The sequence below is a fragment of the Larimichthys crocea genome, chromosome XI (genome assembly GCF_000972845.2).
Source record: "Larimichthys crocea isolate SSNF chromosome XI, L_crocea_2.0, whole genome shotgun sequence".
NCBI classification, from domain to species: Eukaryota; Metazoa; Chordata; class Actinopteri; family Sciaenidae; genus Larimichthys; species Larimichthys crocea.
The window spans coordinates 1,084,189-1,100,642 of NC_040021.1; the positions used below are offsets into that span (position 1 = coordinate 1,084,189).

Below are 16,454 nucleotides of genomic sequence, written 5' to 3' on the forward strand. Positions count from 1 at the left end.
TTTCAATTTCAGGAGCAAAAAAAGGAGAATGAACTAAAAACACTGTCAGTGTTACATCGTTGATGCATTTACAATAATATGATACTCTGAAAAGTTCAAACTCCAGTGTAGCCGTCTTAAAAAAGTATTTCTACTCAGAAATATGCAGCATTAAGTAACACAAAGACAAAAGAACACATCTGTTGAAAAATCTGTATTTATTAATGATTTACAAAAGGCTAAACATGAAACCATTTAAATGATTCAGTTCATTGTGAAACCTAAAAAGGACTTCCTGTTGTTGTTGTGGTGTGTTTTTGTTATTTCGTTTTTTAGTCGAAGCTCCTGCAGAGAAATCCACACAGAGAAACTGCAGCAGAGAAACATCTGGAACTCTTTTAATCTGTAGTGGGACGCGTGGAGGTTTGAGGTGCGTTTGTTTTCTACATCAGCAGAGCAGCAGTGGTGTTCAGAGTGACTGGGATGGAAATCGTGTTTATATATTTGTGTATATATATTCTGTCACCTCGACTCCTCCAACTACAGCTGGTGTAAAAAAAACACAGAGTATTATTACCACAGTACGAGAGGTCCCGGATGTAACCCTCCACTCCTCAGGACAGTTTGCAGACACATATTTAATATTAAAAACAAGTTTTTGTGCAAGTTTTTCTTTTTCCACAAGGTTTGAAATAAATATCTGTAAAGCAAACAAGAAGTTTTAATCTCTTTTTTTTGTTTTGTTTTGTCTTTTATTGTGAAAAACCAACATTAATCACATCGTGAGTTGAAAAGAAAATCCGTTTTTTGTTGTTTGTTTTTTTTTTTTATATCTGGCTTCAGGTACAATCAATCAAATTAATCTCACACAACTCTGCAAAAAAATTAAAAAGAAAGTAAAACGTCAGATCGAAGAAGAAGAAGAGGGGGAAACATTTAAAAACCTTTAAACTGACAGTCCAGTTTTAGCAGAACTTCCTGTTGCTGTTAACTCACATTAGTGTTGCAGTTTGTTTAGTCGCCTGGCAGGTTTCTACAGTAGTAAAAGAGTGTGGACCCAAATATTTACAGTAAAGTTGTGCACTTAAAGATCCGTCTGGACTGTTTGTGATCCTCGATCATCTAAAACATCACAAAAAAAATCTGAATCCCATGCTGTCCTGCTACGGAATGAGACAAACAGTGTTTCCACTCACTGAGAATTAAAAACTAAATAAAAGTCGGTCTGCTGGAGCTCGAACTCAAACTGTGGGTTTTAAAAAGTGTGAAAACAAAAAATGATGCAGGAAAAAAAAAAAAAAAAGCATAAAATTGTTCATGTTTCATCGAGCGATTAAAAAAAACCAAATTAAAACGAGAACAACCTTTCTCCGTCCCCTCGCCCCGAGAACCGCTTCATAAACAAAAATATATCCCCCTTTTTTATCGTGATTCTCAAATTCTCACTAGATACAATTAAAACTTCTTTACAGTGCTTCATCATTATATATCTTTGACAGACCTTAACGAAGGGGAAGAAAAGTGTTTAAGCCATAAATGTCTCTCCTATTGCAACGATACAGCTACGTCAAAGAAAGAGTGAGTGGTCCAGTTACTCGTGGTTAAAATAAAGAGGGAACACAAACAGGAGGAGGCGGTCAGTGGTTGGAAAAAGCGAGCGTCGTTTTTTTTCTCTCTCTCGACCCGTTTGTTGTTTTTTCAGGAGCACCTTAAGGTTACCGTGGTGATGTGGTCATTTAAGGTGGCGTTTTGAAAGGAGGGTGAAAGGCTCGGTGGGGGGGTGGGGGGGTCGACTACTTGGTGTTGAGCTCGTTCTCCAGCTCCATGAGTTTGCGCGAAGCTTTGACCTTGTTGGAAACCTCCTTCCCCTGAGAGAAGAGACGCTGCCGCTCCTTGAAGGTCAGATTCTCCGGAGGGCCGCTGGGGTTCGAGTTCTCCTGCTCCTGACTGCAGCGACAAAGAGGCAGGTTAGATACAGATACACACACACACACACACACACACACACACACACACACAGAGGCAGGTTAGATACAGACACACACAGAGTACACACTGATGCTGCTCAACAGCCAAGTCAATGAACATCTCTCCAGAGATGCTTCAGAAAACGTCGTCTGTTGACTCTAATTCGGGAACTCGAGCTCAGATTCTTTAAGAACATTTTAGAAAACGAACTTTGTTCGAGACGTTTCTGTTTCAGCAGCGACACCGAACTTTCTGAACCATTTCCAGTACGTCGCGATCTGTGTTCATCAATCCACACGTGTTACAGTAATCGAGTCGGCTGTATTAGTAGTTGGGCCTGATTTTACTGACATGGTGAAGGGTGAAGCGGCACAGCCGATAACAACTGAACTGAAACTTAAAGAACTTTCTGAACCGTCTCCAGTACGTCACGATCTGTGTTAATCAATCCACACGCGTTACAGTAATCGAGTCGGCTGTATTAGTAGTTGGGTAGTGTGTTAGTCAGGTAAGGCCTGATTTTACTGACATGGTGAAGTGTGAAGCGGCACAGCCGATAACGACTGAACTGAAACTTAAAGAACTTTCTGAACCGTCTCCGGTACGACGCGATCTGTTTTTAATCGTCCACGCGACGTTCATAACACTTCCAAACAAGATTTGTAGCTCAGGTTGGAGGAGACAGGTGTACTGTTTCATCTTTTGTTGTCGAAAATCTTTGATCAACAATAAAAGCTGAACGTCTCCTCCACGTGTCTGACACCGGTTGTAACCGGTGAAAGAAAACATGCTCGTCTTCTACCGTTATCTGAATATTAAAAGTTGGTCCAGGGGACGAGCGGTAGTTGGCGCCTGAACCAGAAGAAGCTCGGCTGTGACGTCTGATCTGCTTTAACATTCGACACCACACGTCTCCATCGTGCATGAAGCGTCTTCGGTACGTGGACAAGTTTCAGACTCCGGTTCAGTTACTCACCTCTTCGTCCATTTGTCTCGCGGGTCCTTGTAGACTTCTCCTGATCCTACAACTCCTGCTGAGTTTCCAGTGTACGAGTTAAATCCTGTTTGACGTTCGCAGAGAGACAGATCAGAGACACGAGTCAGCATCGCTCATAAACAGCTTCATCTGAAAACACGGCAGACAGAAGCTGCTGGCTGACGGCTGCAAGATCTCTGGTACGTTTGAAATCTTCATGTTTTGGATCAGTGACCAGAGATCCTGGTCGCCTGTAACCAGCAGCTTCTCCAGTCGACATCAGTTCATTTCCCACAGACCAGCCTGAGCAGAAGGAAGGAAGAGAGGGAACGAGTTCTGGAGAAGCGTTAGGCAGAAACAGTCAGATCTCATGAAACTAGAGCAGCGAGCCGAGAGAAGAGAAAGAGGGAGCGTTAGAAAAGCTGAAGTTGAAGGGCCATTCAGAAGCAGCAGAGATGGTCTGTGGAAGTGTCGGAGGGGCCCGAGGCCGAGGTCACCGTCCAACCAGATCATCCAGATCTAATGTTGAACGTTCATGTGAAGGAACCAGCAAATCAAACTCATATCCTGGATGCTTTCAGGAGGGTGACCCCGACCTTTGACCCCAAAGGAGATGTTAATCAGTGTCCCTGTGTCTTTCCAAACTCCGTCAACGTCCGGGCCAAAGCGAGTCTGAACGCTTCGCCTCACGTGAGCCAGAAATCTGCAGGATTTTACCGCCAAGCAAAAAAAATTCAGAAAAGTTCTGCTGAGTCAACAAATCCAATGACAAGACCAAACAATCTAGTCCAGCGTCACAGATTTAACTCTTCTCAAAGAACGATTTTAAAAAATGAAACTAAAGATTTACGTCAGAGAACATGAAGATGGACGTGGACGATCTTCATCTTGGTGTTTTCATTGGATTTGTTGACAGAAGAGTTCACAGTCATCGTTTAAAGCGAGAGAATAAAACCCTGCAGTCTCTTCACGGCGCCACGATCTGGATCCAAACAGTGAAGTTCTTCTGAATCCTACCAGCTGACGGCAGGTACCGACCCACAAACATGAAACATCCAGTCTACTCTGAGTTTCAGATGAAATGGAGGGTGGGTGGTTGGTACAGTTCAGATGCAGACACAGTGACAGGGTGTGAACCCAGATGGATTCATCCAGCTGGCAGCTCCTGAGCTCTTTTTCTTTCTTTTTTTGGGGGTTTTTCTGATCTGAAGTGTAAGTTTGGGACGCGATCAAGTCGGCCTCAAGCCACATAAACACAAACGGGCAGAGAACAAAGTAACCACAGAGAAACATTCCTCTGTGGAGCCAGGAAAGATGGAAAATTACACTGCTGGCACTGAGATTGAGAATTCTTTAGATTCACGACACTTCTCGTGTTTGTCTGACTCTGGATCAGTTAAAAAAACCTCATCGTTTTCTGTTTTTGTTCGAGTTTCTGAACTGAAACATGTCAAAGACTCTCGAGCTGCCAGCTGATCAGATCACACACTCATCAGATACATTTCATACATGTCAGGGGAAGACAGAGACTCAGGTGGCCCCGCTTGGCGTCACCTGAACCTGCCGCAATGCCCTGTGGGAGTTGTAGTAAGGTTGTTTTTTTTTTAGTAAAGCTGCAGCGTTAAGACAGCAGAGGGACAGACCGACAGGCGAGGACATGGAGGACAGCCGGACAGACAAACAGAGACAGGCAAAGTGGGAAAAGGGGGAAGCTACAGAAAGGAGGAAATAAACGGCAGCAGGGAGGAAGCTGCCGCACAGCCGGGAAAAAAAGCAAAAGACATCGAGCCGGTTACTGAGTGAGCTGCTGGCAGCCAGAGCGCAGCGCCGTGTTCATGATGCGTGACGGGGGGGGGGCGGGGTTAAACATGCAGATTTCATTTAGAGCATGAGGGTGGAGGGGGTGGTGGGTGGGTGGGGCAGGTAGTGGGACGTTAGTGGGATGTTTGATTTGATTTCAAAATGCAACACAAAGTTCTCCATGAGGTCATTTTTAGTGTTTAACACGCAGCAGAGGGACAGAGGGGAGTTTTATTTTGAAAGGGGGCAGCGAGGGTTTCCTGGACCTCAGGTCGTGACGACACTCGGTCTGTTTGTCTGCGGACGATCAAACACTCTGATACCACAGAGTAACAATAACTCCTGATGTGCAGTAAAAGGTTTTATTATTTTCTAGATTAACCTGCATCTTACTTTGATAATTAAACATTTTCTCTTATGAAAACAAGAAAAACGTCTCACACGTTAAAATATTTGCATAAAATCTGAAACATTTTTTAAATAATTTGTGAAAAATTTTACAAATCTGACCAAACATGAAAGTTTTCGATGTTACATTCGAGGATCGATACTTGACACTAATTACCACAGGCATATTTATTTATGTTTATTTAAAGCAGGTCTATATCTCATAACGTGCAGGAGAAAGCTGAATTGTTTTCTTGCCCCTCAGATGAAAAACCATCGAGTTAGAACTTTAAATCAAAGAAACTTTTTGTGTTTCTTATTTTATCTGAAGAATTTGATATTTCAAACACGATCAGGGAAAAGCAAAGAACAAGGATTAAAGTCTGAGCGCCTCTTCTCTTTTCGTCCTCCAAAAGTTGGTAACTCACTAGTTTGAGAAGCTGAAATAAAGCCTGGAAGTTCAGGTAAATCTCAAAGATAATAATAATAATAATAATTCTCTGTGATTTTGACATGGACGGATATTTTGGGAGCTAAAAATTCTCGCCGGCTGCCAGCTGACTGCAGCTCGAACTCCTCGCTGCGTCCAACAATAAGTCCCTTTGAGCTGCGATACATATCTGAACTTCACATTCGAGGCGCATAGACCAAGAAAAACAGACGTTTAACATCTGAGATAAACTGAGTGTGACCTTTAATATCTCCGACCGTGATGGACGGCTGCCACCAGGGGGCGCTGTGTTTGAGCAGCCGCAGACAAAGACGAGACCCTCGTGTGCATTTTTGTGTGATGATGACATGATTGGTTGAGCTGAGTGATTGATGGGTGTGGAAAGCCAATGGTGTGTCTCCTTCCCTTTAAAGCCAACACCGCTAAGCAGAGCCACGGGGCGGGAAAAGAGGGTGACGGGAGGGAGGGCAGGTACGGAGGCCACGCCCTCACCTGCCCCCCTAACACACCTCGTCCCAAGCAGCGACAAACCAGACATAAAAAAGGAGGCGGCGAGCGACAACACCAACAGTACTATGATTGGCTCTGATGGGTTCTCAATCTGCGGCACAAAAAAAGTGGTGGCGTGATTATCGATTGCTTTTTTTCTGTGTTTTATTTATTTTTTTTCACCGGTGCTGATCGAAGAAGGTGGGTGGTGATTGGAGGAATCATGAAGAAGATTTACCGGGTGGAGGGGACAGGAGGAGGAGGGAAAATAAAACAACCTGATTGGCTTGAGGAGAGGGAGGAAAGATTTCCAACATTTAAAAATAAACGAACACAAAAAGTGGACTGACGACGAAAAAAACACAGAGGAGGAGAAACGGTGGAAATGAAAAGAAGGACGTCGCTACTGGAAACCAAACGACTAAACTATGAAATGAAGAGTGAGCGGATGGAGGGAGGGACGGGAGCTGTGAGGGCGCCGTGCGAGCCTGACTCCTCTCTCCTCTCCTGGTCTACCTTTAAAGCCTCCCGGGGGGATGGAGCTGGGTTTGGCAGGAAGGGGGGGACCTGTACTGTTGGAGTTGTTGTTGAATGGCGGCTGGAACGAGCCAGACAGGAAGATGCCGTCAGAAACAGGGCGGGGCTTGCGCGCAGTGGGCGGCGGCTGAGGCCTGCTGTGATTGGGCGAGGCGGAGGCCGGGAGGTCGCCGTACGACTTCCGGGTCGCCGACAGCTTCACCTGACCTGATTGGCTGCTGCTGCCGCCGCCGCCGCCACTCCCTGCCTCCTCGTCTTCCTCCTCGTCGCCCGCGTAGGAGACAAACTTGGCGGTGTAGAGCGTGTCGGGGGAGGTGACCTGCGTTTTGAGGTAGGAGGTGTTTCTCTGTGGGGGGGGCGGGGGGGTTTTATAGGTTTGTTGGGGGGGCGGGGTTTGGTAATCCCGGGGCAGCGGGGGCCGATACAGACCGGCCGGGTCGTCGGGCGTCAGCAGCTTCCTCTCGGCCTCGTCGTGCTGCCGGCGCCGCTCCGCCTCCAGGCGAGTGTAGTACTCCTCCTCCTGTCTCCTCTAGGGGAGGGACAACCTGTTAGTAAGCTCCATTCTCATTGGCTGTCACCTCAGCAAAGCTCACTAACTAGCTAATCAGCAAGGGGAACTCTTCAGCTACTGTCGGGTCTGACAAGGTTCTACTGGACCTGAGCACACCTTCTCTAACTGGACCACCGAGCCCACCAGACACCTCACAACCGGTCCGAGATCAGAGGCCTCGTTTAACTAAACTGGACGAGTTCGAGGGGAAAATAAAGTCTGTGCACAGCACGCGAGGACTGAGGCTCGACGGGTTTGTTTGACGGCGGTCAACAAGCTCCCAGTTTGTAAAGTCAGACAGACGTCCCAGCACCGAGCACCGACGTGGACCGGGTCAGCAGAGAAAGTGATCGTACCGTACCGTGAGACAACCCCTTTCCCTTGGGGCAAGGTCTTCCCAACTGAATAGTCCTACTCCACAGATCTGACAGCAGGGTAAGGGTTTAAGGGCGCTGTCACGAGTTTGCTTCCCCGGACAGTCCAGTTCGGTTGGGGCAGGTCTGAAAACTCTAAACTCTGATCCGCCCCAATCGACCCGAGTCCCCCGGACTATCCTGATGTGAACGCAACACAAGTCAGACTTCTTTATGTGGCTGAAATAGTTTCTGCTGACCGTGTTCACGGCAGTGCTTCGATCTACTTCCATGACGGGACTTTCTGTCAGCGTCTTCAAACCGGGAGCTCGCCGACCGTCGCCGACACTGATTACGCATCGAACGAATTGAGTCTCTTCATCATCAGGATTTATTTAAGCTGTTTGTTCTGGTTTGGGAAGAAGAAACTGAAGCGTAACCTCCTCAAACAACTTCACGCTGCCAAATCTGAAGTTAGGAAACAACTGACGCCTCTGATGATGTTTCACCACGTTGGACCTGACTGAACTCCTACAGGAGGCCGTTATATCGACTCTAACCCTGCATCAATCAAAGATACTTCTTCCAACTCCTGGACCACCCTGACTGACTACCACCATCTCCCCTTCCCCTCATCGCTGTGTGTGTGTGTGTGTGTGTTTCCATATGTGCCTCGGTTCTCAGTGGATCTTCAGTTTACGCTCTCTGGGTTTTTGTGGGCAGGTTTGAGTCGAGCCCACCCTGTCTCCACTCGAGTATCTACACTTCAGAGAGAGGCCTGTGATGTTACACATGAATGCGTTTAGACTCTCTGGGTTTGGAGCTCGACCAGCTGCTCCGGGTCAACGTGAGCTCAGACTCGAAGCTTTGCGGCTTTTTTTTTTTTTTTTTTGGGGTCCGTTTCATGTGCTGAAAGCTGAACGTAGTCGAAAAGGTCTCGCTTGCTTTTGATGGTCGGATCAGCCCAGTTGGAATCTGAAGAAACTGGGAGGGATTAGTGGGTGTGTGTGGGTTTGTTTGGCTGGGTTCGTGAATATGTACGGTATGGATGGCTGAGGGCGGGGATGAGGCAGGTGGTGGTTGGGTGTAGATTTCTGTGTGCGGTGTGGGAGGGTGGTGGTGGGCGGCATTCCCTAAACATAGTTTTTCTAGGAGCGATGCTGGATGGAAAATGGCAACAAACAAATCATAAAAACTGCTTCCCCACCCCGAGAAAACAAACTGAAATAACTTCCCGACACACGACAACAACGACGACGACAACACGATGGGAGTCCCATGCTGACGGGTGGGTGGAGCACATGACAACATGACACGGCAACACATCACAAAGGGTGGGGAGGAGGGAGGACGGTGCACAGGATGAGGACATGCAAAACTGGACGTCTTCACATCAAACAAACATCATCACGTCTTTAAGTCCTGCTCGGTACTTTTCTGTCCTGAGTTCTTAAACGACCAGTGGTGCGAGTGATGACATCATGACGGACGCGACACAACGATTAAAAGAAACACACTGAGTATGTTTGATTTAACACACAGGACACAGATTGATGGGTGGGTGGACGTCGGATCAGACTACTGGTCGTTTAAAAAGCTCCAAAATTAAAGTCAGATTCTTATAGAATATTAAATATTATAGAAACACGGAGCCTCTTTGAATCAACACTAGAGTATCCTGGATGAAAGAAGGAGAAAACACAAGTGAAGTCATTACAGTTCATACGGCAGCTTCACGGAGACGACTTCACGCGTTTCACACTTTACAAACTTTGTTCTACACAAAAAACGACTTGAATCTGTTTTTGTGCAGAATTAATTCCCCAAAAAAAGGAAATTTAATCCATTTTAAATCTATAAAGTGTGAAGCAGGTGAAGAGCCGCTGTACATCCGAGGGTTGGACCCATATTTATTATTATTTGATTTATTGTTAACTAATTACACAATCCTTCTCCAAGTTAGTTAACACAAATCTGATTTTAACATTTCACTATTCAAACTGATAAGAAGCTTTTTGTTATTAAAAAGAAATAGTTTATAATTTTGGGAAACACACAACAAATTTTAAAATTTTTTTTTTAGGACATAAACAGAAAAACTGAAGAAACGAATGAACACATGTGTAACGTGTTTCTTCTTCTTCTTCTCTCTCTCAGCGTACACAATAACATAAGAAGTTAGGCAACATGGAAATCCACAAAAACAGTGATGAAACATCACATGACATGTAACCGGACCCTGTGTACAGGTAGAACTGATGCTCAGATGTCTCAGACCTCTCACAGGTATAAATGAGATTTTTGAAGTTTAAGGAACTCTGATGTCTTTACTGTGAATCTACAGCAGCTGTCTAAAGATCATTAATTAACACATTAATTAACATTCATTTAAGCTTCATTTCCCAAAACACTGAACTATTTCTTTAAACTCGACTCCCTGAATTATTTAAACTTGTTTGTTTGTGCTGCATGATTTCATCCTCACTCTGTGGCAGTGATCAGAGTTTAACAGGTCAGTCTAAAAACCTATTTTAACATTAAAGAAACGTCTCTACAACATATTTTTCTAACTGTTGAGGTCCAACCCTGACCGTCTGATTATCTACGACACGGTGACAAACAGTCAGCAGACTCGTGTGAAGACAAACCGACCTTCTCCTCGGCCTCTCGCTTGGCTCTCTCCTCCTCCCTCCACCTCCTCTCCTCCTCCTGCTTTGCTCGCTCCTCCGCCTCCCGCTTACGAATCTCCTCCAGCTGCTGCTTACGCCGCCGCTCCTCGTCCTGCAACTGATCACACACACACACACACACACACACACACACACACAAAGGGCAGGCATGCAGACGAGGAGACAGTTAGTCTGACATGAATCCAACATTCATTCACTGAACTCAACATTTCAACATCCAACGTCTCCGGTAACCCGCTCGGACACTAACGTACACTAACATGTTGTGTGGGTTTGATTCGTCTCACAGGACTGCTCCAGAGGGGAGGAGCAGTGTGCACTGCAAACACACAGCACAGGCAGGCAGACACACACACACACACACACACACACACACCGCTGAACATGCACACAGCACCGACAGAAACAAACACCGCCCGTCTTTCAGCTCCTTCAGGTGGATTTGAGTTCCCGCCGAGCAGGAGAGGACGAATGAATCAAACGTACCCGAAGAAGCTGTAAGCTCAGAAGTCATGCCAACACAGACCCAGAGGGACACGGTGATGCACGAAACAAACACACCCCGCTCTCTGGGCCGGGTGGAGTTAAAGGGTCGGTTCAACCAAACAACAGAAGTCATGATCAGAACTTTTTGTTTGTGACGAGACAAAAGTTCAAAAGTTTTAAAAACTCTAATATTTAATGTTGTTATACAATGTTTATATATAATCTAATGTTTTATATATAATATAATATAATGTTTTATAATCTCAATCAGCTGGTTTACTGTTTATCGTTTATTTTTCATTTAATGTTTCTTTAGAAAATAAAACCTATAAAATGTGTTTTTATTAAATTTAACAATTATTTCATTTTAGTTATTGTAACATTTTGAATTCATTTATTTTAAACTATTTAAAAAATAAAATATTTATTTTGACTTTATTGTTTTCATATGTAATTTTTCTTTTTTTATATATTATATTTGTTTACTTTATTAAAAAAATAAATGTTCACTTTATATTTACATTATCATGATATCACAGAATTTGTTGTTTTTCTGTATATATATATATATATATATATTTTTTTTTTTTTCTGTACATTCAAATTTTTATATTTTTCTTCTCATATATTTTATTTCATGTATAATCCTTCAGTTCTTCTATTTTATTATTTAGTAACTGAATACAACATTTTATCATTGTTGTATAAATCTACATTTCTTTCATTAATCAGCTGTTTTGTGTTTCTGTTTTGGTTGAACTTGAACCTTTAAATAAAAAAACACAAAGGCTCAGCTGGAAACACACGGACGGATGGATGGATGGATGGATGGATGGATGGATGGATGGATGGATGGACGGATGGATGGATGGATGGACGGATGGATGGATGGATGGATGGATGGATGGATGGATGGATGACGGTGTGGCCCAGCGCAGGCGGTGCTCGGGGCTCACAGGACTGTCATGCATGGGTGTGGACCCCTGTGATGCATTCAGCCATGCAGGCTCCACCTCCATATGCACTCAAAACTTCACTGCACCACCCTCCACTATCGGAAACATCAGTACATCACCCTTACCCCCACCTTTACCCCCACCCTTACCCCCACCCTCGGCCCCCCGGCAGTTGTTTTGAGTGGACAGAGAGATGGACAGCTTCCCCAGCCAAACCACTTCAAGCATCCCAGGACGCCGCCCTCCATGACCGGCTGCTCGTTAGCTCAGCATGGCACAGCCCTGCCTCCAACCACCCACGACCCCACCCCCAATGAAACGACGACAGTAATCCAAGATGGGTGGGGAGAGACAGAGAGGAAACACGGGCAGGTGGGCATCCCAAGACAAGAAAACAAGAAGTGGTTTCAGGGCAGGGAGAGGATACTCGTCATTAACAGGAAGCACATACCAAGTCTAGAACAGAGATAGCTGGGACAGCATTCTGCTGCTGAAGGAGGAGAAGAAGAAGAAGAGAATAGAGAGTGAGGAGGAGGCAAGATAAGGAGGGAGGGAGGGAGGGAGGAAACCAAACACTGAAAAGGAGGCGAGGAGGAGATATCAAAAAACTAAGTTAGCAAAAAGAGGAGGAGGAGGAATTAAAGAGGGGAGGAGTGGGGACAGACAGTAAAGTGAAAACAGTCTTTTAATCCTTCATCCACCACGTCCACTGCTCCACCTAACCACACCTGACACAATTTAGAACAAAGGTGCTTTTATTTTGAAAATAACTGATGAAGAAATCCAACATTTGCTGCATAAATAGATAAAAAAATAATTAAATATAATAAATCCAGCCAATTATTGTTTTTTTTAAAATGTCGACTCCTTTAATCTTTATTTTCTCAACATTAACTTGTTTTATTTTTCAAATAAAGTTCAGAACGTCGAAGTGAAGATGACGTGACCTGTCGAGGAGCCGTGGACAAAATAACTTTGGCTCCTTTTTTGCCTCATTTTAAATCAGATTTATTCAGAATAAAACGGCCGTGAAATAAAAACATTTAAAGGTCCAGTGTGTCTTAAAACGAGACTGACGTCTGCAGGAGCTGCAGAGACCGCCGTGTTTATGTTCGGAAGGAGAAGTCGAGCTGAGGAGATCGCATCTCACTGGGACACATCTCCGTCACGTCTCCGTCACCTCACAGCCACGACGCTGCTTTGGTCTGATCTCCACGTGACTTAAAACTCCACCCAGGAGTTTGTTTTATTTTGAAAATCCATCCACCGTTCTTGTCAGCTCGAGCTGCTCTGTGCAGACTGACGTGGGCGGACAGGCGCTTCTGAACCGGACCACAGCACTTCAGGTCGGGTTTGAAACATCGACGAGAACTTCCACAGATCTGGTTCTGTCAGTCTTTACACACCGGACCTTTAAGTCTTAATTAAAGTTCCGGTTTGTATTAATCAAATCATTAAAACCAGCAGCCCGATGAAGTCAGATCATCGGCGAGGTGAGACGTTTAACGACAAGTTGTGTCTACAGGAAGTCACGTGTTCATGTCACGCTAAGAGTCGCACAGTTTGATGTGAACGCAGCGTTAACGTCCTCACCCACCCTCCCTCCCACCCTTCCCCTCCAGCCAATCAGATTTAAGCAGCTCAGCATGGCAAAGCGATGACAGAAGCATGTTGCAGATGCACATTGCAGGACATTCATAACGGGAGGTTTTGTTTTCACCCCCCAATCAGCCTGATTTCCTGAGGCTCGCCCTTCCTCCAGGACTCAGCTCTGATTTTAATTTGAAAAACACATCAGGTTTCACTTCCTGTCTCTAAGTTACTCTCTCGATCAGGCTGCTCTCTCCTTCCCCGCCCCCCCGTCTCACCCTGGCTCTCTTCTCGGCCTCCAGCCTCTGCATGATCATCATGGTGTCCACGTCCTCGTCGTCCTCCTCCTCCTCGTCTTCGTCGCTCTGCTTGGACTCCTGCAGTCGTTTCTGGAACTGCCACTCCAGCATCAGCTTCCTGAGGCGGTCGCTCTCCTCCGCCGTCCGCTCCGGCTTCGCCTGGAAGACACGGAACCGCTCAGAACCGGATCGGACGTGAACGCCTCATGAACGGAGGTGAGACGGCGCCTACCTGGAGCTCCTGGATCTCCTTGTCCAGCAGGTCGACGATGTGGAGCTGCTGCTGCTTCTCGGCCTTCTCGCGGGCGTCTCGCTTCCAGGGGTCTGGAGACAGACTGTCGCTGGAGGTGAGCTCCTCCTTGCTGATGGTGATGTACTGCAGGTCTCGCCTCTCGATGGTCCGCGGCTGCTGCTGTGGCAACAGCTCCCTGATCACCGTGTCCATGCCTGCAACAACATCGCATCTTATTCAAGCTCTTTAATTCAAGTCTCCGAAACATTAAACACGAGGAAAGCTTTGTTACCTGCAGGGTTGGAGGCGCTGGCGGGTGGAGGAACGGCTGACCGCGGCAGGCTGGTCAGCTTCTCCGGTCTGGATGGTGGAGGCTGGGGCTGAGCGGGGGGAAGGTAGGGCTGAGGCGGGGCTGCAGACGGCAGAGGCGGCTGGTGGTGAGGCGGAGGCATGGATCCTCCGTTGTTGTGAGGCTGGACGGGCATGACGGGGTTGGCCCGGATCTGACCCAGCTTCCTCTCCTGCTCTCTCCTCTTCCTCTCCCTGAGATCGTCATCATCAGAAATGATCATCAGCATCATGTAGCTGCATCCACCTGCAGCTACATTAAACATTTCTTTGTGTGTGACATCAAACATTTTTCACCCACCTCTCCTCCTCCAGCCGAGCTTTCTCCTTCTCATACCAGCGCTGCTGCTCCTCACGTTTCTTGCGGTCGGCCGCCTGCTGAGCTACCGCAGGAGTGACGGCGGAGGGAGGCGGCGGGAGCGGCAGGTCCGGTTGGGGGTCGTATGGGTCGTAGGATTCGGGGTAAGTAGCTGGCGGTGGAGGCGGAGGAGGGGGCAGGTCGGAGCGGGAGGGCGGCTGGGCTGAATGTGGCGGCACGGAGTGAGGGGCGTTGGGAGTCTTCCACCGGCCCGGCCCGGTCTTCTGGTTCTGGGTTTTGTTGGAGGACGAGGAGGAGGCGGAGAAGTTGAGGTGCTCCTGGCTGGACGTGGACGACTCCAGCGAGGAGGACACCTGAGGCTGTGGAGTCCAGTGATCGGGACCTCCGACACCTACAGACACAACAAAGAAACATTTGATCCAGCCCTCAGTGATCCTGCTATAGGACTACACTTCCCATGATGCACTGAGCTCCTCACCTGGTGGACCTCCTCTCTGGTAGTCGAGCTCTCTGTGCTGGTAGTCCATGTCGCGGTGCTGGTAGTCCTGCTGGTAGTGCTGCTGCATGCGCTCCTCCGGCCTCAGGCCTCCGGGTGGAGGGTACAACTCCTCCTGGGAGTGGTTAACCCGCTGAGGAGAGATGGAAGCATCGAATCAGAGAGGAGAGAAGGTGGACGGACAATCGCTCCTGACTCCTCCACGACGAATGTTCTCGTGTTTTACGGTATATGACCGTATGTTTGCCACCTTAGAGGCTACAACATGTTGTTGTTGGAGTCTGATGATCTACCTGCATGCTGTTGTGGATGTTGTCGACCACAGGGAGGCGTTCTCTGTCCTCCATGCCCTGCCAGTGCTGTCCCTGCCCAGGACCAACGACCCGATCCTGGCTCTTGGAAGCCGGGATGGTGAAGTACTCCCTGGGGTAGGTCTGGGTGGGGATGGGGTAAGCTTCTGGACGTGGAGGGGAGGGCTCATCCTGATGGAGACAAAACCAGAAGTTAACTTTGGGACACCTTCCCAGTCTGGATAAAAATGACTTCTCATCTCCGTGTGTCCTCGAGCGTTTGCGTCACTCTCGTCTCGCGGAGAATTCCACACAAAGACGGCACCGGGCTTCAATTGGACGGTTACTCACGTCTGCGCACAGGTTGCCGGTGGAGACGGAGGTGATCTTGGTGCCAGGTCCTCCGGGGTACACTGCTTTGCCTGCAGGACTCTGGCCCTGATCTGGAGACGGAGGCAGGAGACACAGTGACTTCACACACACGACGATATTCAGTAAAAACCTCAGACTGGTGCACCGGAGTGTTTTACAGACAGTGTTATTTACTGTTTCCATATCAGGGTGGAGTTCTTTAACAATAACATCAGTTTAGTGTTTCCACTACTGCCCATGCCAAGCCTAAACCCAACTAAACCAACAATAACAGCTGAGCAGAGGATGGAGCCGTTCACGTAGTTTAACCGTCTTACTGGCGACGTTGGGGCTGGAGCGGTGGTCGGCTCGGTTCTTCAGGAGTCGATCTTCGCCGCTCATCTTCTTTGGTTCGGGGTAAGAGTCCCAGCCGGCCTGCGGGCTCTCCGGAGAGCCGTTCTGCACCGAGCTGTTGTACAACTCGAAGCCTTCGCTCTTTGGTCGGAGTTTCCCGTTCTTGTCGCGGCCTCTGTCTGACGCTGCACGGAAAGAAACATGAGAGGGGAGGAGATGAAGGACAGAGCATCACACAGGAATCCACAGTAAATGTTCAGATAACAAGGTGCACGTCTGAAAACTTAAATATCGACGTGTCAACCACTAGATTTCCTAAAAGTGACACGTTACGTTTTAAAAACAAGCTTTTAAGTTAATTTCAAATGTAAACTGATCTAGAGTCTTCTTAAAGGAGCAGGCTGCAGGATTTTGTAGCATCTAGTGGCGTAGTTGATAATTGCAACCCTCTCACCTCACCCTACGGCAGCTTTTAGACTTAAACCAGAGCCGGTTTGTCCGTTTTTTGGACTCTCCCTGTAGAAGTCTCATTCTAAGGTAACAAAAACATCAA

General features: G+C 47.0%; 1 protein-coding gene across 18 annotated transcripts in view; it reads right to left on the reverse strand.

Moving 5' to 3' along the window:
- Positions 1 to 178: 178 nt before the first annotated feature.
- Positions 179 to 16,454, reverse strand: part of afdna (afadin, adherens junction formation factor a) — a 76,195-nt gene continuing 59,919 nt past the window's right edge. For 6 of the 18 annotated variants that reach the window (XM_027284625.1, XM_027284624.1, XM_027284623.1 and 3 more), the window contains 13 exons: positions 15,886 to 16,086; positions 15,548 to 15,639; positions 15,200 to 15,388; positions 14,889 to 15,039; positions 14,393 to 14,801; positions 14,036 to 14,286; positions 13,744 to 13,958; positions 13,491 to 13,670; positions 12,074 to 12,112; positions 10,143 to 10,277; positions 6,567 to 7,116; positions 2,924 to 3,008; positions 179 to 1,926 (listed from right to left, as the gene is read on the reverse strand). In XM_027284625.1, the coding sequence (XP_027140426.1) occupies positions 1,773 to 1,926; positions 2,924 to 3,008; positions 6,567 to 7,116; positions 10,143 to 10,277; positions 12,074 to 12,112; positions 13,491 to 13,670; positions 13,744 to 13,958; positions 14,036 to 14,286; positions 14,393 to 14,801; positions 14,889 to 15,039; positions 15,200 to 15,388; positions 15,548 to 15,639; positions 15,886 to 16,086 (2,651 nt within the window). In that variant the 3' untranslated portion in view covers positions 179 to 1,772. The remainder of the gene's footprint in view (positions 1,927 to 2,923; positions 3,009 to 6,566; positions 7,117 to 10,142; positions 10,278 to 12,073; positions 12,113 to 13,490; positions 13,671 to 13,743; positions 13,959 to 14,035; positions 14,287 to 14,392; positions 14,802 to 14,888; positions 15,040 to 15,199; positions 15,389 to 15,547; positions 15,640 to 15,885; positions 16,087 to 16,454) is intronic. The other 12 variants (XM_027284634.1, XM_027284633.1, XM_027284636.1 and 9 more) reach the window with 6 other exon arrangements.